Raw genomic sequence first — 24,533 nt, 5'->3', positions numbered from 1 at the left:
TTTTATGTAGGTAAACGTGGTTCTGTAAATGCACTGTTGATTAAAGTATGGAAGCCTTTAGGAATGAGCTGCTTGTGTGTCAGCGAATATGCCCCAGAATTAAAGTAGGTTATAGGCTCCAATAAGAGACACAGATGAGTGTTTTGTATGTTTTTAGAAAAATGATCAGCATCATGAAACTTGGGCATGAAATGCTTTATTTGCATAAGACATGTCTTAGGCATTTAGAAACATAAGCCTGATGATGCTTTGTGACATTGTTTTTCTTTCTTTGGGTATTATCCTCTCTCCCTCTCTACTGGTTGCCTAGAGACCTACAGTAGGATGCATGGAAATGACAGGAAAAGGTCATGCAAACCTTTGAGAAGTTAGTCATCTACTGTGTGGAGGTGTTGGTGGGATTGCAGTGGATAGGGCAGAATGCTGACTGCTCTCAAGCACTGCTCTACAACATGTTGTGGTGTGATTCGTTGGATAAACGGAGACACAGGTGGACAGATGTTAGTGAGGCACTACTCGTTGAGAGTATTTAAAATAACATAATGGGATTGGTGGTGTCAGTTCCTTAAACGTACACAGATCAGTGACATTAATACTATTGGTCTTGTAGGGCAAGGGTGGCCACTCTTAACACTCCAGCTACGCAGCTGCACGAAGCAAAATGCGATACATGTGTGCAGAGGTGGTAGATATACACAAACGCAAAGCTCAAATTCGATGGTTTTTTATGTATTTTTAAAAAAATAATAATAATAATCATTGTTTTTCAGTTGTTGTTTTTTTTCTTTAAGTCACCATTTCCTAATATGCTATAATATGATAGAATGTTTGTTAAACACCCAATCTAATGACCTATTGCTTTATCCTTTTTGTCTGCAGGTATGGCCTCACAAGTCTTGGTCTACCCACCACACATTTATCAAACCCAGACAAGTGCCTTTAGCAGTGTGAAGAAACTTAAAGTCGAGCCCAGCAGTTGTGTGTACCATGAGAGGGCACACCCGCGGACTTATCTGAACAGCAGAACCCTTGGCATTGTGCACCCAACTAAACAAGCCCACTCGTTTGTGAATCGAGACTTGGCAGTGGGTGTGAAAGTGCGTGGAGGACAAGTGTACCCGATTCAGACAGTGGTGGTGCGTGGCATACAGAGACAACAACCCGTTAAAAGAGGAGGGGGACCAGGCCCAGCTGCAGCCCAGCAGCGGCAGGACACTGGGGTTGTCCTCACACAGGACAAGGGGGAGCAGCAGCAGACAGACAAAGCAAGTGGTGGCAGCAGTGGAGCAACAGGGGCAGGAGGAGGGGGAAGGGGAGAGGGCTGCAGTGGAGAAGGTGAGGGAGGTGGGGAGGAAGAGGGTGACAGAGAAGAGAACTGTGGAGGTTTGAACTCAGCTGACAGCTCTCAGCGATGTGGGCTGAAACGTAAAAGTGAGGAGCTGGATAACCGAGGGAGCACCATGCAGATTGTGGAAGAACTGTCATTGTTGCCTGCCATGTTGCAATCATCGAATGTGGGGACCGCAGCTTTAACTGCGCCTGCAGTCGTAGGAGCTGGAGGGGGCCCCACCAAACAGGGTGCAGGGCCTGGGGGTGTAGGTGCAGCAGGAGGAACGGGAGGAGGGGATGGGGACTATCAGGTAGTACAGCATGAAGTCCTGTGTTCCATGAAGAATACTTATGAAGTGTTGGATTTCTTGGGACGAGGCACATTCGGCCAGGTTGTAAAGTGCTGGAAGAGGGGCACAAATGAGGTTGTGGCTGTGAAGATCCTAAAGAACCATCCCTCATATGCACGGCAGGGTCAAATTGAAGTCGGCATCCTTGCTCGCCTGAGTGGTGAGAATGCAGATGAGCACAACCTGGTGCGGGCGTTTGAATGCTTCCAGCACCGTAGCCACACTTGCTTGGTTTTTGAGATGCTTGAGCAGAACCTATATGATTTCCTGAAGCAGAATAAGTTTAGCCCGCTGCCCCTAAAAGTGATCAGACCTGTTCTACAGCAGGTAGCTACAGCTCTGAAAAAGCTCAAAAGTATGGCTCTGATTCATGCTGATCTCAAGCCGGAGAACATAATGCTCGTGGACCCAGTGAGACAACCCTACAGGGTGAAGGTGATAGACTTTGGTTCAGCCAGTCACGTGTCCAAAGCAGTGTGCTCAACGTACCTTCAGTCTCGGTACTATAGGTGAGTACAAACGAGATTTAAAACAAAGCAGGTTTGAGTTTGGTTGATTTAAAACTAATTTTATTTTCAGAGGGTGTCTTGCTCGATGAAATTCAAAGTGTTGAAGAATGTTTCCCACATAATACACCATACACCACAGTCCCACCTATTTAAGACGCACATACCACAAACACTGAAGCATTTTGACCCTGCAGTGTTTAATAGTACGTGACATACTGACTGTTCATGTTCTTCTGTCTGGGAAAGAAAATTCAGTTATGCCAGCCTTTCCGTAAATGCAAAACGTAAAGGTTTATTTGACTTTGTGAACATTTATAGTATTATTTGCATTCAGGGCCAAGGTCTTTGGAGTTGAAAGGATGCATAGATATTTTCAGACTGCCACTATTGCACAGGGTTAAAAGTTACAGTTAGTCCAGAAAGATTGAGAGAGAAATCACTAAATACTATTACAAATAAGTCTACAATTGGAGGCTTTGTTGCTGTCCGTTGTATATCTTCACTAGGAAAACTGGCTCAATACATTAGCTTTGCTATTATGTGCAAAGTGCTTTGAAGGAGTGACCTAGTTCACTGTGTGGTTAGTACGTTTTTCTAGTTTGCATAGAACACATAAAGCAATCCATTCTGCATTAAAATACTCTTTGCATAATAATAATTTGTAGAAATTTGCATATATGAAGGTGTGCGTTTTTTTATATATGTAATATGTAAGCATAAAAAGTAAAATTGGTACAGGAAGAAGAATACGTAAAGCTGCTGCTTCCTTGCTTCTACCTCCTGACAAATGATTTCAGATGATCATGGCAGAATATCCTTGATGCATAAGCACAATGAGTAATGGTTGTTTACCGATTTAAATTCAGATCTAGGCAGCTGGTGTATACTCAGTGTAAGTGATTCAACTACATCATTAACATCATAAACTTCACATCAGTATATCTTCCTTGCATCTCTTCCTAAGCTTGAGGATTTGCCAATATTGTGTCCATATATGCTGCCCTGGTTACATACACTTCAGACACCTGCATGATGGTATCTCCCTGTTACTGAACAACCACTGTGAGAACACAGTTAAAATGCATGTCACCATGCCCTGGCTGAAGTGTGGTTTCATTTTTCCGTCTGATGTAACGGATATGCTTTCTTTTTTTAATCAGTGCATCAGTTTAGACAGGCCTTCAATGTGTCTTCTTGTTCTTTGCTTACACTTCAGATGCATAACCCTGTCTTTTGCTGTTCAAATCTGTATGTGTACACACCAATAGAAAGTAATTCCAGCTACCACTGGGTGAGAGGGAGAGTATATCTTGTCTGTCACAGGAGCAACACGAAAATAGACAACCACTGTGCCCCTGATATTCGATATACCGTGTGTGCCTGATTTATTTTATTTAGGGACACCAGTGCCTCTAAAAATTAATATAAGTATAGAACCTTGCCGTCATTTTACAAAAGAGGTATTTCAGTGACAAAATGTTTCAGTAACCCCTTTTGTTTAAAGGTAAAGGTTAAATTCAGGGGAAAAAACAAATGAAAATCTGCATCTCAATGTCAAGGATGATATTTTTTATGTTTGTGGTATTCCCCTCCTGTTCATATCTTAAAGGTTTCCAGTCAGGCATTGTTGTTCAACACTTGGATTAGTCAGCAGGCCCACAGGAACACTGCTGTACAAGACTCGGTTTGTGTCCCTGATTGGTTTTTGTGGTGGTTTCCACAGATAATTTAAGTTTAATCAAAGAGCTTTAGCCTGTAAATGCCATAAAATGCCCTGTGAATCACTAGAAATCTGTTAAAAGAAAAACACTGACAATTAGTGACACTGTAAACTGTCTAAACCCTAATGAAAATGTCTGTTCGACTTAAAGTCACAGCTTAACAACTAGTTTGCTGGCAGTGGTCTAAAAGAACAATGGGGTGGCATGCTGTCTGTTAAGATGTACTCAGATGGTGAGATTATGTCCAATAGAGATTTTTTGCTATGGATTGTTGTGCCTTGTGCCTTTTTTTTGTCTTCTTGAGGTCGTACAGACTAGAGTAGGATTTATTTAGGTCAGTGCTACGCTTTTTAGTGCAACTGCATTTGCATGGTAATCGAATGGTATGCACTGCATGCACAGTGAGCCAGTGAAGCAGAATGGTTTGCATGAATTTAACATGCTATTGATGTAAATAGATGGTTTAACATCTGTTTATATTTGCATTTACTTTAGGTTTTCTCACTGAGCAAAATGAGAAGATTACACTTGCTTAGACCCATTCCATGTCCAACATTTTGTGAAAATACTTGTACCTGATTTCTAATCATACGACAAATCAATCAAGCTTTTTTGGGAATAGTGTCGCATTTGCTGTAAATGCAATTTATTTCAGGAAGTCGCTCAAAATAGAAATGTCATAATTTGCTGTACCTTAGTGGGGAGGAAGTGAACAGTAAAGCTGATTCAACTCTGTTTGTCAGCTCTGTCAACCTTAAGCTTCGGTGACCAGAAGTGTTTGACAAGTCTTGCTTGATGTTTTATTTTGAAACAATATATGTTAATACAGTTCTTGACCTCAAAGTGCTGAAAAATGGAATGGATTGTCTGGGAATAAATCATTCACAGTGGTACTTATTTGATTTCTGCTGACTTTTACTTGTAAAAGCATATTGTTCTATAAGCCACTTGTAAGCCTCATGTTTCATTCAGAAGTAACATACTTATCAGTGTCATTTAGTATGGCTATGTGGAGTTTGAATTGGAATTTGTTCATGCCAATACACAGAAATGTATTAAATACTTAATATTCTGTTGCTCAACAGGCTTAGAGGCTCAGTCAGAAAGGAATCTTCATTATGGTCTTCCTTGTATATAGATGTATGTAACATAATCCTAGAAACAATTTATTTTATTTTTGCTTCTCCTGCCATGACAAAGTTTTGGTTTACAAAATAATAAAAATATTGTCCCTGTGTTGCTTGTATCCCCTCACAGATGGATCTATGCTAAGCATACTGTGAGGGGACAGCGTTGCCTAGGCTGAGTAAGGAGGGTTGCTTAAAATAGCTCATGGGACATTGGCCAGTATGCTTTGACTTCTATAGATGGTTAAGCGCATAGGCAGCCAAAATGAAATAAGGACAGCTTGAAATACTAGAGAGCTCTCACTTACTCATTCAATGTCAACAAGCTCTAACGTCAGCTGTTTTGGTTTTCATATGTCCATTTGTGTTTGTGTGTTTGGGCACGTGCACGGTGCTAATTTCTTGGCCCACAATCTTCAGTGGCAGGTATATCTCAAATCTATCAGCCACTCAAACCATTAATTTTGACAGATTTTCCTACTGCCTCGACAATTTAAATTCACTTGGCCAGTAATTTGCCATGGCGGTTTGTACGACCAGAAGTTAGAAGTAACACTATTCAAGCACAGCTCCAGCATGAGGCTCTGCAGAAACAAATTCAGTTCTCTGCCAGGAATCAGAATTTAAAACATATTTTATAAACTACATGGTCATTTTCAAGTTTTTATTTAAATAATTTAAAGTTTTCATGTTACCATTTTGTAATGCTATGAAATACATATGAATGTCAGGCTGTTGAAAATCATTGTGACCAGTTGAATTGAATAAACTATAATAGGCTTTATTGTCATTACATATAATAGTGTGATATGAACAGTTTCATATTCCAATATGGTTAAATTTATACTACAGTAACGATCTGATAAAGAAAGAACTTTTCCTTATATATTTAATGATTTTATCACTTGACATGGCAGATTTCTTACTACAGTTTGATTTATATACTCAACAAAAAGGTACTTGATCATCCACCCATCCATTATGTGTAGCCTTTTAGCAGCCGCAGCTTCGTTGCCACCTAATGTTAACTAGAAAAAAAGAGAAATGATGGGAATTTTACAGAATGAGCAAGTAATCCCCCTGGCAGTCTAAGAAACATGTTTTTGGTATGTGGGAAGTTGTGGGCAAACAGAAGTCTCCACTTTTATGAATTGAAAACTCCTCTGGGTGAGTTCGTAATGAGTGCTTCCAGGTATTTACATGGCTAAAGTAGCTTGCACTTGTTCAATTAGCTAGTACTTAAATTATGCATGAAGACTTATTATGGTACTGTGTCGTATTTTATTGACAGGAAATGAGCAGTTGGTTTTTAAGTCCAGCTTACGAAATCTGTTTGCTTGTTTGTTTTAACAGTTCCCTTAGGGTTTACCAGAATAGTTCACATGTTAAAGGTTCATTGCGGATTTTTTTAACGACATCTCTTTGCCACATTTCATTAAATGTGTGCAGCCATAACACAGAGAGCACCTGACTATGCTTTTTGCCAGCTATGGTACAGATTTTCTTTAAACAATCCCGCACCAATAATTATAATCCCAGAGTGAAAAGCTGCAGTTTAGTAACCTTATGTACTGTGATAATGTTGCTTCACAAACAAATGCTTTTCTTTCTGGTGTGTCTATCTTGAGCTGGAAACTTAAGAACCAATTTAAGAAATGTATGCAACTAAGATCAGCCTTGTGTTTTAGTGCGTGGGCCCTTGTTGTTCTTTTCTGCAGTTAATTTCATCGCAGTGAGAGATCTTAAAAATGGCATCTTTCGTAGCTAAGGTCATGAAGCTGTCAACTATGCACAAAAATATTTTGTTATCAAGGCCTGATTACTGTGTATTGTAGAATCTGCTTGGATAAGTAGTTTTTTGCCATCCAAAACATAGCTGTATAAACCGATATACTAGTTAGGTTTAAGTATTATATATAGTTTTTTATATTATGTCTTGTCTGTTGGTTCTTGTGGCTGTTACTTTCTTTTTCTGATTTTCACCCACCCCCGTTGGGTCATGGCAGATGTCCAATCACCCAGAGTCTGGTTTTGTTGGAGGTTTTTTCCATTAAAAGGATTTTTCCTCTCCACTGTTGCCTAGTTCTTGCTCAGGGGGGAATTTCTGGGTTTTCTCTATAATTCCGGAAAGGTCTTGACCTTACTATTTTTGTTGAGAATTTGTGTTATATTAATAGTATATAAATATATAAATAGTTTAATAGTTTATAAAAATGTTTTCCCAAACACTGGCTCCATGTCAGCAAACTGAGGGGTTTACATCTGTAAAACATGTCTAAAGCCTTGTATCCTTAATCCAAGGTCTGGGCAGATCAGAGTGTAAGTGCTGCCTCTACTTTTGCTACGCTGCCTCTGTGTTCCAATGAATAATGCAGGATGCTGTGAGAGTGCGTGGAAGAGTTCCTGGAAGAGACGTGCAATAAGGCTCAATTCTTCCATCATGGAGTCACCATGTTGTCAGTTTCTTTGTGGCTAAGCTTGTGCCAACTGCAGCGTAGCCCAACAGAGTTTATTTATCAGAAGAAGCTTCCTGGAAGGCCTGTGTAAGCATGCGGTCACGATGACCCCATCCCCACTTTGAATGCATAGCCACCCTTAATTTGCTGGTTACTGTGCGAGCTGATTTTATGCGACTCAACACTTGGTTTCTCTCAATGAGGACAGAACAGGGAAGATCACAGGACTATTTCTGGAGTGTGAGATAATGGCCATGAATAAGAAATAGAGACAGAGATAACTTCTCTGCTCTGTCATGGCCTTTCATGCAGATAAGGCTCATGTTTGCTCATGTTTTTGTAGGTTAAAAATAAAGTTAAAAAAAATCTAAACAGACTTGCATAACAGAGGAACACTACAATTTGTAAACATGAAACCTAGGTTAGAGAAATATGTCTGAATGTATATTCATGTTATAGGATATCAAGGTAGACAGTCCAGCTTTTTTCTAGATTAACAAACTCGGGTTCAGCTGTTTGGCCCACACAAAGACTTTGTTCTTTGGAATCTCACCATGCAGATTGTATGATCATTGATACATCATGTTTGTGCTGGTTTTGTTAACGCGACATTGCCTTGCGCCGCAACCTTTTTGTGGTCGAGGGACAAACAAACAAGGGGGGGAGGAGAAGAAGAATTTGATTAAAGAAGGAAAACATCTGTTTGAGGTGAGGGAACAAACTGTTGATGTCGTTGACCAGGGAAATACATTTCTCATTTGTGGGAGTCTTTCCCACAACCCAACAGTAAAATAGGGGGAAAGCTTCAGGCTGTAACGAGAAAAGTGGCAACCAAATCTTACCATTGCTCCTGCTTGTTTAGGTTTTACTTCAAGATTGTTGCACAATATCATGCTGACAGTTTGGGCAGGTTATACTTGGCACAGTTGTGTTCCCAAGCTGGGCCTGCTGTTACTGCTCCGCTCAGTAGTTTTGTTGTTTTTCTAGTGAAGGTGATGGTTACCATTAAAGACAAGTGAGCAATGCAGAGTTTCCAATTGTCAGCCTTGATCAGTTGTGCCCCCACAAAAAAAACAACATTAGATTAGATTTGTTTTAATGATATTCAAACATACCAAGAAATAACAAGACAGAACAAAATACTGAACTCTGTATCTTTCTGTATCAGTCAGTAAATATATCTACATAATATCATGTTGCACACTGCAGTTTAATTATTAAAAGCACAAACAAACGTAGAGCATTCTTATATTTATGTTCACCTTAATGAGCACCTTTAAAATTCTATGCCATACAGTTATAGAAAACTTTAAAAGTCTAGAATGTTTCGAAGAAGAAAAAAGTCTGACAATACAGGCACAGAAAGCTCTTTGAAGATGAGTCTTTTTTTCCCCCCTCTGCTACCTCTGAAGGTGTTTTTCACCGATAACATGAGCGTCTGTTGAAACCTTTGAACGCAGTGATATTCTAAACAACATGTCTTACGCGTACTGTAGCCATTGATTTCCAACCTTTGAACGGCACAGTGATATCAGTCAACAAACCTGACGTACACCCTTTGTCTTGTGACTGAGAATGTTCAACATTTTCAGCACATTGAAGCATTAGAAGTTTTATGTTAAAGTAATGTAAGTAATATCTCTAGTTTTGCATACGATTCTTCCCAAATATTATACATTTGTGAGATGTGCTCATATTATACTGGTGTTGTTTGGCATTCAAAGCCAAACGGTTGTGTGGTCTTAAAATCTAAGTTGGCTTTGGATGAGTCACTGCCTGTTCATAATTGCAGTTATGTACTGACCAGATTCTTTTGTTATCCTCTCTCTGAGTTTGTGCCTATTCAGGTGCCCCTCTTCACTGTGTAGTCCCACTGATTCCTGTTACGTGCTGCCCATGCACTGCACAAAAGGCAGAATACTAGTCCATAACCTTGCTCATCTTTTTCTGGTACCTGTCATTTTCCTCTGGAGCTTTTACACGTGGCAGTGAACAGTCACGAGGCATCTGCACCTCTAGCATTCACTGGCCACTTAGCTTGTACGTCATATCCTCAGGATGGAAAATAGATTTCGTTTCACAGGAGGGGAGGTGAGGCTTGAGTTGCGTTGATTAAGACAGAGCTGTGCAACCATGGCAACATCCACTCATCCCCCAAACTATGGGAGAGAGACCTGCTGTTTTCTGTTTGGCTCTGTTTCAGTCTGTGATTTTACATGTTGCACTGCTGTTGTGCATTCAGCAGGGATGGGTAAAAACTAATTCATATAAAGAAAATAACATGATGTTTGGAAAATTCTGAAGAAAGATTTTGGGAAGAGCAAAACACATGATGACTTATAAATGTTCTGTTGTGGTCATTTAGAATGGTTGCAGGTTTTGGTTTCTGTAACAGTATAAACCACCAGCTATTAATGGTATCATTTATTTAGTACATGTATTTATCCTGGCTGCAAGATTTGGGAAGCAGCCCACGTCAGGTCTTAAGGATTGTTCATTTTCTGTAAGAGAGGAAATGCTTCAGTTCCCCAAAATTGGATATCAAATGGATAAATATTTAAAAATCTTTATAAGCCCATACAATTTGGCAAAATATTAATTATTTTATAGGACCTATTTAGTAGGCTTATTGCAGCTTTCAGAAATAGGGAATGATTGTTAATAAAAGCTGGCTGCATGTAAACTAAAGCTCATCTTGAATTAGTTTAACACACTGGATGTGATAAATGAATAGGAGCTTCTGATTTATGTGGCTTTTGTCTTTTTGCAAGATTGTCTGGTTTTTGTTGTAGGGTGGTCTCTACTTGACCAGCCCGATGACACAATTTGAGCTACTTCTATATACTTACAAACACAGCATTAGAATATATCTCTATATGAGCCTGGTATCCAGATAAATGGAAGGTGTGGTGAAATGTGGCTTCGTTCTCACTCCTCACTCCTCCAAGGGAGACCTGTTCCTTATAAATAGGACATTCCTGTGAGACTGAAATGGTTAGCATATCCGCCTAGTTGGTTTTCTGCTGCTATGCTGCCTATGGCACCAGCTGTTGCATACATTTGTTTTGAGCATGAGATAAAATTGTCTAAAAGTTATTTTAACAGGTCTTAGGTTTGCTGTTGCTATCCATATGTTGCTTCTTTACTGCTCCATTAGCTCCCATTCGCCCCTGAAGATGTAAGAGAGTAAAATTGTCCAATTGATACCTTTAGGATAAGTACTTTCTCCCATATAGTGTGCGTGCGTGCATGCGTAAGTGTGTGTTGTCAGACACATTCCTCTTTTTTGCAAATGTTAATTGTGTTTTAGTTTTCACTGTGTTATGTTTGGAATAAAAGGGGCCTGGTGGCTCAGTGGTAGAGTATTGGGTTGGCATACAGAAGTCCACAGGTTCCAATCCGACCCCACCAGGTGTGGCCCTACCCAACCACCAAGGGCGACCTTGGTGCCAGTCCCGAGCCCAGACTGAAAAAAGGGTGGGGTGGTGTTGCAGCAGGAAGGGCATCCGACATCAAAACACATGCCAAATCAACGTGCATAACACAGTCCACTATAGCTGGTTTCTTAAAATATCCTGTTTTCCGCCTGCCCTGTATTACTCAGGGGAGCATCTTCCAATTTCTGTCCTTCTGTAGCTTTACTGCCCTGATCCTCTGCTGCTGCTAAAACCAAATAACTCACCAAATAATAATTGCTGTGAAACCTTACTGCAAACTATCAAAATAAACAAAGTTTTAGTGTTTGTCCCATTTTAAAAATATCTGTCACTTATTTTAGAGCAGGTTGGATGGATTAGTATTGCATCCAAACAAAACCTTCATCTGCCTTTTGTCCTGCTTAAATGTGTTTCTTACTTTTAGTTGAAATACTCCTCCAGATTACAGTATAAAGTAACACTTAAGTTTCTCTCAAGTAATTTTAGGGCTACGCTATTCTAAGCAATGTTGTCATCTCATAGGCAATAAGGATATAATTATTGTTGGAAGTTATAGTTATTACAGCATGATCTCAATATATTTATAGTGACAAAATTATAAAGACTATAAACAATAAGGTCTAATGATCCCCAAGACTTGTTATTTTGTAAAATAAGTGATGTAAGTATAATTTTGTAAGGTCTTAACCCACATCACTCATAATGTTAGCCAGGTCACAGCACTACCTTTTTATTTTTCATCTGATTGTCACCCTCATATGATTCTTCTCAAAAAGCAGCATTGTGACTTGGCATATGTGCTAAATATGCCTGTGTATTATTGATTTTAAAGTGCTCGCAGGGTGCTCCATAGAGCTGTTTCATGCTGTCAGTGCACTGTCACAGTTTATAGGATTTGTGATGTGTGCTAAACACAGTTCTTACAGTTGTCAGCATGTCTTACCTATACTGGTGCTGACAGGCCTGCGTCACCACTAGCCATTCCTGACATGGTATTACAGTTCTATTATGGAGTTAGTTTAAGTAACACTGAGCCAGCATGTAGGCCAAGAAATAGTGACGATGCTTTTTATTTCCTATCAGCCTAGAGCTCTGATCGCAGCCTGGATGCCCTGGTAACCTGGTAATCTCTAAAAAGTCACTTCGTCCTGTGCACACATGTACCCACCAATCCCATTTTACTGGCCATTATCACAAATTTTATTGAATTTCTAATAATGAATTTATTTGTTCAAGACACCAAAGCCAAAAAGACTGGATGCATCAATATTAAAATTAAGAGGGCTGATGTAGTTTCATCTTGTCTGGGACATTTTCACTGTTTAGTGGGTGTCTTATTTTGTTGGTTTTGTTATAGATACTTGTTCAAAAAATGGCACAAAAGCATTTGACAGATTTCATACCTAAAGGCTATTTTCCACTCACAGGATCCCAGCCTAGTTCAGGGTTTGGATCCTCATAGCAGATATATTTCATATTGTACATTCTTATTGTGCTACTGCAAATAACATCAGTAATATTTTTTCCTTTTCCATAGGGCTCCAGAGATTATTTTGGGATTGCCGTTTTGTGAAGCCATAGACATGTGGTCCCTGGGCTGTGTGATAGCCGAACTTTTTCTGGGTTGGCCCCTTTACCCTGGGGCCCTGGAGTATGACCAGGTAAGCAACCATCTTTTCACAACTCACTTTTTAGCTGCTACAGATTCTTTTTTATTATTCTGGTGGTAGTTTCTGCTTCTCTATCCGTCCTATATGCCTCATGCTTTCCTTTTCTTTTGTTTTCATGCAGCTCACCTCAGCTACCCCAATTCTATCATCTTATATGACTTCGTATCCTCTCCGCACCGTACCCAAATGAAAAGTACTTTTCTTCTGCCTGTAAATTTCTAAGTGGGCCTTCTCTACATTCGATTTCCCCTATCTACTTTCTTTTCCTTCATAGGTCTTCCGCCTAACACCCCCCCCCCCCCCCCTTCACTGCCCATGTGGCTTTTGAGGCAGTGTTATGCCTACAGTTCTCACCCAGTTGTTTCCTATTTCTTTCTGTCAGACATCGACTTGTTAAAGTTTACAGGATATGCAATTTGTGGCTACTTTAGTCTAAATCTCCCAAAGAAGCCTTTCAAAGAGTCATTTTGAAAGAGAAGCTGACAAAGGCTTAAAAAGACAGACAGGAACATTCAGCAGGAGATTTTAAGACAGATGGTTTGAAGCTGGGACAAGTATACATTGTTACAGTCGAAAAATCTGTTATTTTAATCTCTAAGAGATCTATGCGGATCTAGGCCTAATGCCGTCTTAAGGGCACTGAAGGGAGTTTTTGTACAAGAATGGCATGGATAGCAGCCAAAGGAAACTTTTGAGCTTCAGGGAAAGACAAACTTTGATGCATAATTACATGCGATAAAAAAAAAAAAAAGATGGATTGCTTGAATGACGTAAGAGCTCAAGTGACTGAAAGTAACAAACGAGTGCTATATTTACTGATTCCTGGGTGACGTACCTACCTATCCTGAGGACTGTCTCAGCTGGTGTCTGTGACAGTGAGCAGAAAGGCATATTCTTGTGATTGATGGTATGTCTGTGAGAGGCTGTCTCATGTCTGCCCCTCCCAGTGGAGCCCTGACACTGTCTTCCCAGGACTAGACTGATCTGGGCTTACATTGAGCGGCTTTCCCCTGCCCCAGAGCCCTATCTACTTAAAGCCTGCCAAAAAAGCTCCAGTCAGATCGTACACTGGCATATGCAGCACCTTACATTACCGAAGTCAGCTCTGCTGCACTCTGCACTCATACCAAAGTACTTTTATAGCCTGGCTTCATTTTTCAATCTTCCCAAGACCAAGACAGGAGAGATAACTGTGGGAAATTTAAGTTTAAAAATGATTAATCTCTCTTTGCAGCAGCCAGTCAGCATGTCACGCAGCAACTTTAGAGATGTCTAGGGGACCCTCCTCCTTAATTTAGTAAGTGGTTGCTTTATGCTGATTGGGTAAAGTGGGAAGGTATAGAAATAGACATGAAAGTGTGAGACAAAGTAATACAAAAACAACATGACAATCGAGGAGCTGATTTCTAAACTGTCATGGAAACGGGAAAGCAGGTTTCTGAAATCAGAGTAGGGGAATAGGGAAACCTGCTTTTCAACTGATAGATTTCTCCTGGAGAATGCTAATTTCTCTGCCATGTATCTGCATAACCAGGTTCCCAATCAGTGTGCATATGCATTACAAAATTGTTCCAGATAGGGCAGTGAAGGACTGAATGAGAGAAAGATCATTAATCAGGCAATGTCAGCTTATTTTTAAATCTAAGTATATAAGTATATACTGTGAAGCTAACACAGTGCATCATAGAAGTCTAAATAAATCGTCTAATAAAGTGGAGCCTCCTAACTGCTTATCTGTAGTTACAGAGTAGTTGCATTGTAAATATTCGCGCCTATCATGTAATTTTACACAAGTACCCCATAACTACAAAATGCTTGAACTGTAGAGATTTTTCTTATTCTCATCTTGTTACAATGTTATTCCCCAAAGTTTGTTTATTGTTATCACGTAACAACAAATCTGTATCCATAGTTACTGTGGTGATTCACCATTGTTACTAATGTGTACACATTAATTTGTCTGTACTTACCCTGTAAGTCACGGGCTGTAATCTAAATCTTACCCAGGTGTTTTAAGTACATGTAAACTCTGTTCCCAGAGAAAGATGATTGCAATTGCAGTCCAGATTACTCAGAGAAGTCAGGTATCTATCACGTTCTTTTTTTAAGCAAGGTGTCATTGAAAGTGAATAAAGGGGCTTAATTCTTTTTGACATTGCTTTCATCAACACACAGTGTGTCAGTGTATTATAACTCTGTTTCTGGACAGACAGCACAGTGACAAATAGAAAGACAGACAGACAGACACTACAGAGCTTCTTTTTCAGTGCTACCTTTCTGCATTGAAAAAATAATATGCTGTTCAAAGTGGCTTATTTAGACTTTAACATGCCAGTTGTTGTTAGTTTCAGTTTTAGTGTTACTAAGTGGACTAGATTTAAAAATGAGGAGGCAGTGCTCCATGTAATGGACCCTGGTGTTCTGTTGAAGGCTGTCTCATTTTATACAGCATGGGGAGTATTTGCATACCTAAGTCAGTAAGTGAGAACTGTAGAGAACAACTTTGGCTTAGTCATCTTTTTCAGTATAGGGTTCACAATTATGGAACACATACTTTTACATTTAAAATCACTCTCAAAACCCATAGTTTCCACTACAAATTGGAAATAATGACTAAAAATAACAACAGCAATATGAACACTGGGCAGCGGGGCAGATGTAGCTCAGTTGGTAAGGCAGCCGTCCACAGCACACAGGGTCGGTGGTTCGATCCCCGGTCACTGAACCCTTAACAGCCCATTACCATCCCCAGCTGTGCAGTGCCGGTCCAAGCCCGGTAGAAACTGGGGAGGGTTGCATCAGGAAAGGCATCCGGCATAAAAACTGTGCCAAATCAACATGCGGACAATGATCCGCTGTGGCGACACTGAACTCACGGGATAAGCTGAAAGGACAAAAAATAAATAAATATGAACACTGGAGAGCTTTGGTTGGCTTGCTGGATTCATGCTGATCAAGTTTATACTCAATTCATGCAGAAAACTGCAAACTGCAAGTACTTTTTTCTGTAATGGCACAGTTTGCAGTTTCCTGGTTTTCTGCATAAATTGGCCATGAAAGGTGATCTGATCTTCACCAAAGTCACAAATATCAATAAATACAACATCTCTAAGGTGATAGAACACAGTCAGTCATGATCTTTCATCTTTTTATTGAACACACCCATTTAACATACAAAGTAATTGCAGCACTAGGCTTCTGATGTCATCAAACGTTAACTAGAGTGAGGCGTTAACCAACATTTCCAGTGAAAGTCCAATAAATGAAACAATGAAGGTGTGGTACAGAACTACCTTGATTCAAGAAACCACTCAGCGTCAGTGTTGTATTCATATGCCGTATCAGCTGATGTGTACCATGCCTCAAACAAGATCTTTGATAACCTATTTTCGAGTTGTTGATTTGCATGTAGCTTGAAAGGGATAAAGAGTGATGTCAAAGACTTTAGATATTCATCAGACCACAGTTAGACATAGTGCCGATAAATGAGATAATTTGATAATGATTTTGTACTGTGGACCCAGCCAAAATCACTCCAAAGGCACAATGCAGAATGCTCAATGAGGTAAAAAAGAACCCTAGAGTAAAAGCTAAAGACTTCATTGCAGTTAGTTACATCTCTGTTTAGGTGCCGTACATGCCAGGACACCATGGAGGAAACTATTTTCCCATAAAAGCATGGTTAGTTTGCCAAAGACTGCCTTGACACTCCAAAACCCTACTGGGAAAATGTCTTGTGGACAGCTGAAAAGAAACAAAGTGTTTGGGAAGAACACACACTATTACAAATAATGTGAAGCACCTACCAACATTATCCATAAAGTGAAGAAGGGTTGGGTGGAGGGAGCATCATGATTTGCAGCTGCTCTGCTACCCCTGGACCTAGACTGCTTGCTATTGTGGAGGGGAAAATGAATTGGAAAGCAGAAGGCCGCAGGTTCAAATCCCACCCCACCAGTTTAAAGCCACCAAGGGCAACCTTGGTGCCGGTCCTGAGCCTGGATAAAAATGGGAGGGTTGCAGCAGGAAGGGCATCCGACGTAAAAACACACGTCAAATCAAGCCGGAAGCAAATGATCAAGGTTTCATCAAGCTGAAGCAAGGAAGATGCTTGGTAATGGATCAGGACAATGATGTTTAACATCCAAATATACCTACAACAGTGACCCAGTCAGAGGCCAGACATCAACCCAATAGAGATGCTGTGGAATGACCTTAAGAAAGCCATTAACACCAGGTGTCCTAAGAAACTGTATGTCAGTAAACAGCTAGGCAGCTGACTGCTGGTGAGGCGTTATCCAGGGGGCACAGGGTTGTTTGGGTAGAGCTGCTGCCTCTTCCTTTTTCCCCGTTTGCTCCTCCTTATCATTCTGCATGGGGTCTTGTTCCATCCCACACAGCATATTATATTTATAACTCTGACTCTTCATCCACCCCTCATGCTCTCCTTTCTCCCAACCTCATCCCCCAGTCACACTGTCTTTTATCTTACTAGTTCTGCAGTTGACTGCTTTCCTCTTTTATGCAATAAACTTCCTTCAAACATTTTACAGTCTAATTAAGAGTGGTAATAATTAGCCCATATGCTTATCATGTACCTCCTTTGCACTCTTTATCTCTTGCTTGTTTCTCTGTCTCAGAATTTATACAGGTGTTATAAAGAGTTAATTTATGTTATGTGGTTGTTGTTGTTTTGATATTTTCAATGAAGATTATTTGTTTCATTGGGGCTCTTCCTAGTTGGCAACTCAAATGATCTGTAACAGTAAGAGGATGTAGTCAAGGTCAAAGGAAGCAAAAGGATCTGGGTTACTGACTGTTGGAAGTTTCAAGGCTGCAGCAGATATTTTCCTGTTTGTGAGCTGGTATAAACTGTGCCCCTTAAAAGTGTAAGAGATTCTTTGTCCACTGAGTAAGGGGAGGTTTGCTGGTTCATTGTTCTAAGCTAAAAAAGTGCTTTTATTTATTACTAACAGCATTGGGCTCTAAATGAATCTCCCTATTGTGTGTGTTGTTATCTGGACTGCCATAAAATAAAGGCTATCTGTGCTTCTTGTCAGCTCTACAGAAGGCCCATGTTCATTTAGATAGTTGTTTTATGAAGCAGTGGCTTTCCACCAGTGATCTCACTGATTTGTGAGATCTGTACAGAGACACACCTTTCAGGGAAATAAGGGTTTTCTCATCACAAGAAATTTCCCACCCACACACACACTGCCTGTGTTGTTTTTGTATCTGTTGTGTATACATGATGATGAAGAACTGCAACACAGCTGTATCATGGACAAGAAAGGAGGGACCTTTACTCATTGTATTAGTCAGGTTAACGTTAGTTGGAATTGCAGTCAGTTATGCATGGCTTAGTATTATACTAGTGAAAGGCATCAAAGACAGATAATGAGGAAAAGGGTTGGTCTATATTTGAACAATGACTAAATGTAAGAGAGAAATAAAAATGACACAGTGTGCTTTTCATATTTATTGTGCTTTAAGATGAACAGGTATATCTCGATCCTCTCATGTAAACCTCTTAGCAAACAGATAAAATTGGATTGATCACACGTGACAAGAATCCCAGTGAATGTTTTGCTTTATCCATAACCTTACCTATTGGCCCAATGACACGAAGAGAAGTCCAAAACACAGACAGTATTTGCATCTCAGCAACAAGCTGATAAAAGCTAGAGCTTTGTCCCAACACTGCGTTGCAAAAAAAGGTGAACTAGATCCAGTGTTTTGCTGCACAGCACTTCATTGTTTTGGCACAGTTCCCTGTGGTGCCAATTGCAAATGTCTGTGTAAAATCTAGTCTAATGGTTGTTGTCCTTTACACTTGGGTGTGATTGACGTCAGTCAGGCTTCTCACTGGCCCCCTCTTATAAACCTTTGTGTGAGATTCTTGCCCAACAGCATCTGACTATTACAAATCATAACTGAGCAAAGCATGTGGTTCTGTAACATATAAACCTTGTTACCAGAGTTTATATGAAAAGACCCTGACACCTTTTACAAGTTGACTCAGCACAGGGTCATCAGTCTAGTCGTTTGTCAGAATTGTGCCAGTTCTGTGATGTTTACATTCACACATATTTTCTTCTTTTTTTTACTAGCTCTAACTTACCTGACACTGTGATGTCACTATGAATTTCTTTGTAAATTATCAGTACATAGGTCAGTGTCAATATGAAATCCTGCTGAGATAAAAAAAAATAAAAGTATCAGTACAGAACTTTTTGAAAAATTCAACCCAAGAGCATTGCATTTTTCTTTACCTACTATCATGCTGTTTTTTTAATTACCTTCCTTATGTCCAACAGATTCGCTACATTTCTCAGACACAAGGTTTGCCAGGAGAACATTTATTGAATGCGGGGACAAAGACTTTGCGGTTCTTTTGCAGAGACTCTGACTCACCTTATGCAACTTGGAGACTAAAGGTGAGGAGTATTTGCACATCTAAACAACTAACTTCTATCTATGTTGTGCTTTACAAAAGCCAATTGGTTAAGTTCAGCAAATATATTCTTCCACCCTCAGGGCAAACAAAGACGGCACTAATGTTACTAATAAAGACTCAGTGATAGCTTTGCTTAAAAAGAACAGGATTTATACAGAAGAGCTAGCTTTTGAGATTATTAATCCATTCTTTAGCTACACCTGCTTATCCTTTATGGGAGGATCATAGGAGCCCGGGCAGATCCCAGATGCCACAGGGCAGAAGAGGGAGCACCCTGGACAAAATATATTGGTGACACAGAGAGACATTTTAATCTGATAGCAATGTAGAGCCCTCAGTTATCCTAACCTCCATGTCTTTGGAAGATAAAAATAAATATCACATTGAAGACTGTTAATCACATTGCTTCACATACTGTGTATCACCTTTGATTCATACAATGGTATTTTCAAATGAGCAAATTTATAACTGGTTGATGTATAGGGGGGCGAGTTTTAAATTTTTTCTTCTATATTATGAATTAACCTGTACACCAAGAATAAAAAGTATTAAAATCATAATTGAAAGTGAATTAAATTCTTGCATCTTCAAACTCTTACTGCAGTCAACCGATGAGCATGAGACAGAGACAGGAATGAAGTCAAAGGAAGCAAGGAAGTACATCTTCAGCTGTTTGGATGACATAGCGCACGTAAGTTCAACTGTTTGGATCACCGTGATTTTAACAAGACTTCATTGCGAGAAAAAATTGCATATTTAGAAGATGTAGGGTGCTGGGTCTTCACAAGAGAAAGTACAGCTACCCATTTTATTACTAGGAAGACATTACTTCTTAGCTTAACTTCCCCTCGGTTAAATGTTAAACCTATGTTTAAAAAAAATAAAGTTCAGGTTTCACTCACATTTCTCTGTAGTATAATACGAAGCACTAATGGCTGGGAATTTCCCCAACCATCAGTGATTGTTCAGGTCTGTACTTTTGTTTGTCAGATTCCTGTGAATTCCAAGCAATGCTTCATCATTCTTAGGAAGCATTGTAAGTCTTTGATTGATCATACACATACAGGACATAGTGTCTTACGTTTCTGAATTTCTTATGAATAATGAACATTTATTTCAATATTTAGTTTTACCAGTAAAATGACTGTGTCCCAGGTGAACTTGGTGATGAATCTCGATGGTAGTGACTTGCCTGCAGAAAAGGCGGATCGGCGGGAGTTTGTGAACCTGCTAAAGAAGATGTTGTTGATTGATGCAGAGGAAAGGATCTCGCCCACCGAAGCTCTCAGCCATCCCTTTGTGACAATGCAACACCTGCTTGACTTTCCCCATAGCAACCAGTAAGACCACTCTGTCTCGAATTTTCAAACACGTTGTCAGTTTGACCTTTCTGCACACTGTAAATTGAGCTCTTCGTGTGTATGTCATCATCTTCTGCCCATAGTGTCAAGTCATGTTTCCACATCATGGATGTTTGCTGGACTCGTCCCAGTGCGTATGAGGCGGCGAACAGAAATAAGGGTCCTTTCATCAGACCTGTGACCACAACAACAGCTCCTTCAGTAAATCACCCCTTCAGCAAGATGAATGGTGTCCACACTCAAGTGAGTCTTTTAGGAGGTGTTTGCATCACAAGCAGTTATTTCCATCAGTGTGCAGTGGGAGTTTTAGTACGCTTACACACCGTCATTAATTCATTAGGACAATGAATTAAGTCATTGCAAAACAAACTAACCAACTATCTGGGAACGTGTTTTTTTTTTTGTTTGTTTTTTAAATGGGGTGGTTATTTTTCTGTTTCCTGAACTCGACAGTGAATCTAAAGAAAAGATTAAAATAGTTCAGTCACGAGATAATCACAGATGGTGTAGATTACTGACTTATTGACAGGTGGGATGGTCTGTACATCGGCTCGTGTCAGGACTGGTCATGTAGACAATTTCCTTGCCTTTATTACTTTTGTGTATGCCGACCAGCCCATCTTGTTGCATCTTAGCTCTGCTGTCATGGCAACAAAATCACGTCATGTTTCTGAGGTCATGGCAACGGTGCAAATCAGGGCTGTTGCTGAGGAGAAAAAAAGGAGCTGACCCCTTTTGGCACTGGATCTTTATAATGCAAAACTATAGTCACTGGCCACTATTATGCGAGTGAAACATGAAAAATTGACCACATAACATTCAAATGGAGAAATAATGTTACTTCTGCTTTCTCCCTATCTCTGCTCAGTAACCCATGATGACAAAGTGAAACCATGTTTTAAGAAATATTTACTATTGGAGTAACTAAGAACTCTGATTTTCACAGATGTATTTAGATCTTTAATAGAAGTCCCCTTGTCAGCAGTTACAGTTTATAGCTGAGAATTCTCCCAAACCCAGTCCAGTATTGTTTTGACTTCATTCTTGTGCTTAAAAGTGAACCATCTCTCTTGCCTCAGGTTGTGTCTACTCTGGAGCAAGTTTTCTTCTACGAGCCTCTCTGTATTTAACTGTATTGTGACTAGTCACCACATCCCTACTGCTTATTAAGGTCCCGCAGAATAAGCGATGGGCATGTTCCTTCATGCTCTTAGTCTTTCAAATGCCTTAAGGCAAACTTCATGCAGGTTGGAAAAACACTGTGTGTCCTGTCAGCAAATATAATATAAGAAAGCTCTCTTAATGAAAATGATTATAGAATATTTTTGCAATAAAACTGCTCTACTCTTATGTTGTAGTATAGTGAACAGTAAATCATACTTTTATTTATACATTTTGGAGGAAAACACTTTTGTAGTGTCATTGGCTTAAAGGGTGCTTTTGTTTTTACTATCATGAGTGTGGGGGCTGGGCTATATTCAGGAGCTGTAGCAGAATAATAAAGGCTCAGCTCTCATTATTCAATAAATGTGATTATAGCCAGGCACAAGAGCAGGGGCACATGCTCAACTGTTCTTTGTATCTCTCAGTCTAAATCAATTTGTAAGTGATTTCAGGTCAGAGGGCGTCAATCATATGCAGCATCAACAGATCAAGAGCACCATAATAATGAAATGAGAGTGTTAATAATTTCTTTTGCCTGTTGGAATCCTATTTGCTTGGTGGCTCCTATGGAGTTCATTAGCACACAGGAATGTTTTTGATTCCCTACCCTGTCCTGTCTCTGAATTAGATCAGTCATGTGTTTTTTTTAATGATGGTGATTTAACACTGGTGACCTAAGTAAGCCAAAGTCTTTCAATTGAAAATCCAGAGTTACACCTAAAGTTAACTGCCTAACTCAAGAGTATCTCACAAAACCAGTTCCTGGGTTCCACCTGGCTACAAAATGATGGCTCTTGTCACGGAGGTTGCCATCTTCTGGCTTTTCCTTGCTACTGTTGTTTATTTTTCAAAAGGTCCACTTACTGTACATCACACTTTTCTTTTCTTAGGGGTTAGCGCCATCAGCCCCGTCTGTAATGCACCCAGGGATACCGCTGCCTACAGGAGGTGGGCAGTTTGGATGCAACGACTCATTTCAGCAAGCACTCATCCTATGTCCCCCAACTATCCAAGGTAGCGTGTGTAAATCTTGGTTTTGCTTATTTATTCTTTTGGTTAGAATAAATATCTTGAAGTAAAGAATTTTCATGTGCATTGACGCTGCAGGAATCCCAACCAACACAGCTAAACCAACAGGCTACTCTGTTCGAATGGAGGCTTCTGTGCCTCTGGTCACTCAAGCACCCCCCATCCAGCCCATACAAATCAGACCTGGAGTCATCACACAGGTAAGGGTGAAGCAAAGTTAGGAATGGTAGCAGTGTTGGTCAGAAAAGGTAGGTTTAGATAGAGGGACCAGGTAAAATGTCAATGAGTTTGCATATAAATTAAGAAATTTGACACTTCTTAAAGAAAAGTAATTTAAAATGACAGAATATAAAAAAGGTTACAGTTGGGGCTACGGATTTAGTTGTGATGGTTGGTTCTTAGAGGTACAGGGCTGGGGAATGCATTTTTGTATTAATTTTACAAATGTGTGTAAACATGTCTTAATAAAGTTCATATTTGATCTTTTAAACCAAGCTTGTAAGAGCATAATTGAGGAGAAAAATTAATGGATGAAAATGGTTTGGTTCTCTTCACCATATCAGGCCTGGTCTAACCGTGCACAGCAGATCTTAATGCCCACTTGGCAGCAGGTGACATCTGTGCCCCCCCCACCAACCACATTGGCATCCGACACTGTGGCCGGCTCACAGAGATTGGGTGACTGGGGGTAAGCAACTTGTTTGTCTGTCTAAGAGGGTCTTTTTGACGCATGATCCTTTTATTATGCAGTTATACTTCCATTATTAAGTATTATATGAAGCAAACATATCTGTTGCTTTATTAGCTTTGCTGTGCATGCCCTTGAGAATGGTTGTATTGCTCTGATACAGCATGCTTGCTCCCCTGAATGTTAATGATCAATGACTCATACATGTCCTTTGGGACCAGTAACTGAGACAATTTTGTCAGTAATGGTGCTAAAGGCTTTTGACTCAGTTTGCAATGTTCTTTTTTTCTTTATGCAGGAAAGTGCGTCCTCATGGTAACCATTATAGCTCTATGATTGGACACCCTCAGCCATTCTTAACCAACCAAATGACCATGTCCACCCACCAGCCAATCAACATAGGCATTGCACATGTGGTGTGGCCACAGCCAGCTGCCAACAAGAGAACCAAGCCTTGTGTAAACAGGTACGGTATAGGGTCTTTGCCTTATGCAACTGAGAAACTGTTTTGCATTGCTGAATGTAACATATTTTCTTTCACAGGTGCAGCAATTTCTCCCAAAACACAAACATCCAAAATTTAGCTTGCCAGTCCCCAAAGATGGCCAATACAGCAAAGAATGTGGAGGAAGTAGAAGAGGAGAAGGCCAGATGCCCAGAGGAAGGCAACACTGCTGGAGAGGATCAAGAAAGAGAACGGGTGGAGGAGGAAGATGATGAGAACTGCCACAAAGTGGGGCCAGACTGTGAAGGGCTTTCAGTGTCACGGGAGCAGCGGCAGGCCATGGTGATCTCTGAACTAGCTAGCCCAACTGTTAGTGTCATCAGCATCAGTAGTGATGAAGAAGAGAGCGCAGAAAGACATTCAGTAGGAGAGTGAGTACTAAGATTTCTTCAAATTCTTTCTCTTAAGTGGTTCCAAAATGTCACTACGAGCATCCACTGACACATTTTCCTCTTTTTCTGGACATAGATGTAAAGGTAATGCAGATTGTGAGGTGTGTCAGAGCACTGTCAGTATGGAGAGAGTCAGCTCCCTGAGCAGTCCAGACAGCACACTCAGCACTAGCTCCTCAGCCTCAGCCCAGTCCAGCGCCTCGCCCTGCAAACACCCAAACAGGTATTTTTAATGTAGATTCAGAAAGAGCTCAAACAAATGCTTGGTTTGTGTTTTGTTGCTGCACTGAAACAGACGACATGTGTAACTAACCCTGACCTCCCCAATTGATTGCCCT

At 40.1% G+C, this 24,533-nt stretch overlaps 1 protein-coding gene across 1 annotated transcript in view; it reads left to right on the top strand.

Annotated features, from left to right (window-relative positions):
- The window catches only part of hipk3b (homeodomain interacting protein kinase 3b), a 41,459-nt gene that overhangs the window by 9,162 nt on the left and 7,764 nt on the right, over window positions 1-24,533 (top strand). The window contains exons 2-13 of the mRNA XM_067487369.1: window positions 880-2,188; window positions 12,467-12,590; window positions 18,917-19,036; window positions 19,661-19,747; window positions 20,212-20,396; window positions 20,501-20,660; window positions 22,472-22,595; window positions 22,689-22,810; window positions 23,174-23,298; window positions 23,597-23,764; window positions 23,842-24,174; window positions 24,272-24,418. Coding sequence (XP_067343470.1) covers window positions 880-2,188; window positions 12,467-12,590; window positions 18,917-19,036; window positions 19,661-19,747; window positions 20,212-20,396; window positions 20,501-20,660; window positions 22,472-22,595; window positions 22,689-22,810; window positions 23,174-23,298; window positions 23,597-23,764; window positions 23,842-24,174; window positions 24,272-24,418 — 3,004 coding nt within the window. The remainder of the gene's footprint in view (window positions 1-879; window positions 2,189-12,466; window positions 12,591-18,916; window positions 19,037-19,660; window positions 19,748-20,211; window positions 20,397-20,500; window positions 20,661-22,471; window positions 22,596-22,688; window positions 22,811-23,173; window positions 23,299-23,596; window positions 23,765-23,841; window positions 24,175-24,271; window positions 24,419-24,533) is intronic.

This window comes from Channa argus, chromosome 2, assembly GCF_033026475.1.
Source record: "Channa argus isolate prfri chromosome 2, Channa argus male v1.0, whole genome shotgun sequence".
NCBI classification, from domain to species: Eukaryota; Metazoa; Chordata; class Actinopteri; order Anabantiformes; family Channidae; genus Channa; species Channa argus.
This window is presented reverse-complemented; position numbering and strand designations above follow the sequence as displayed.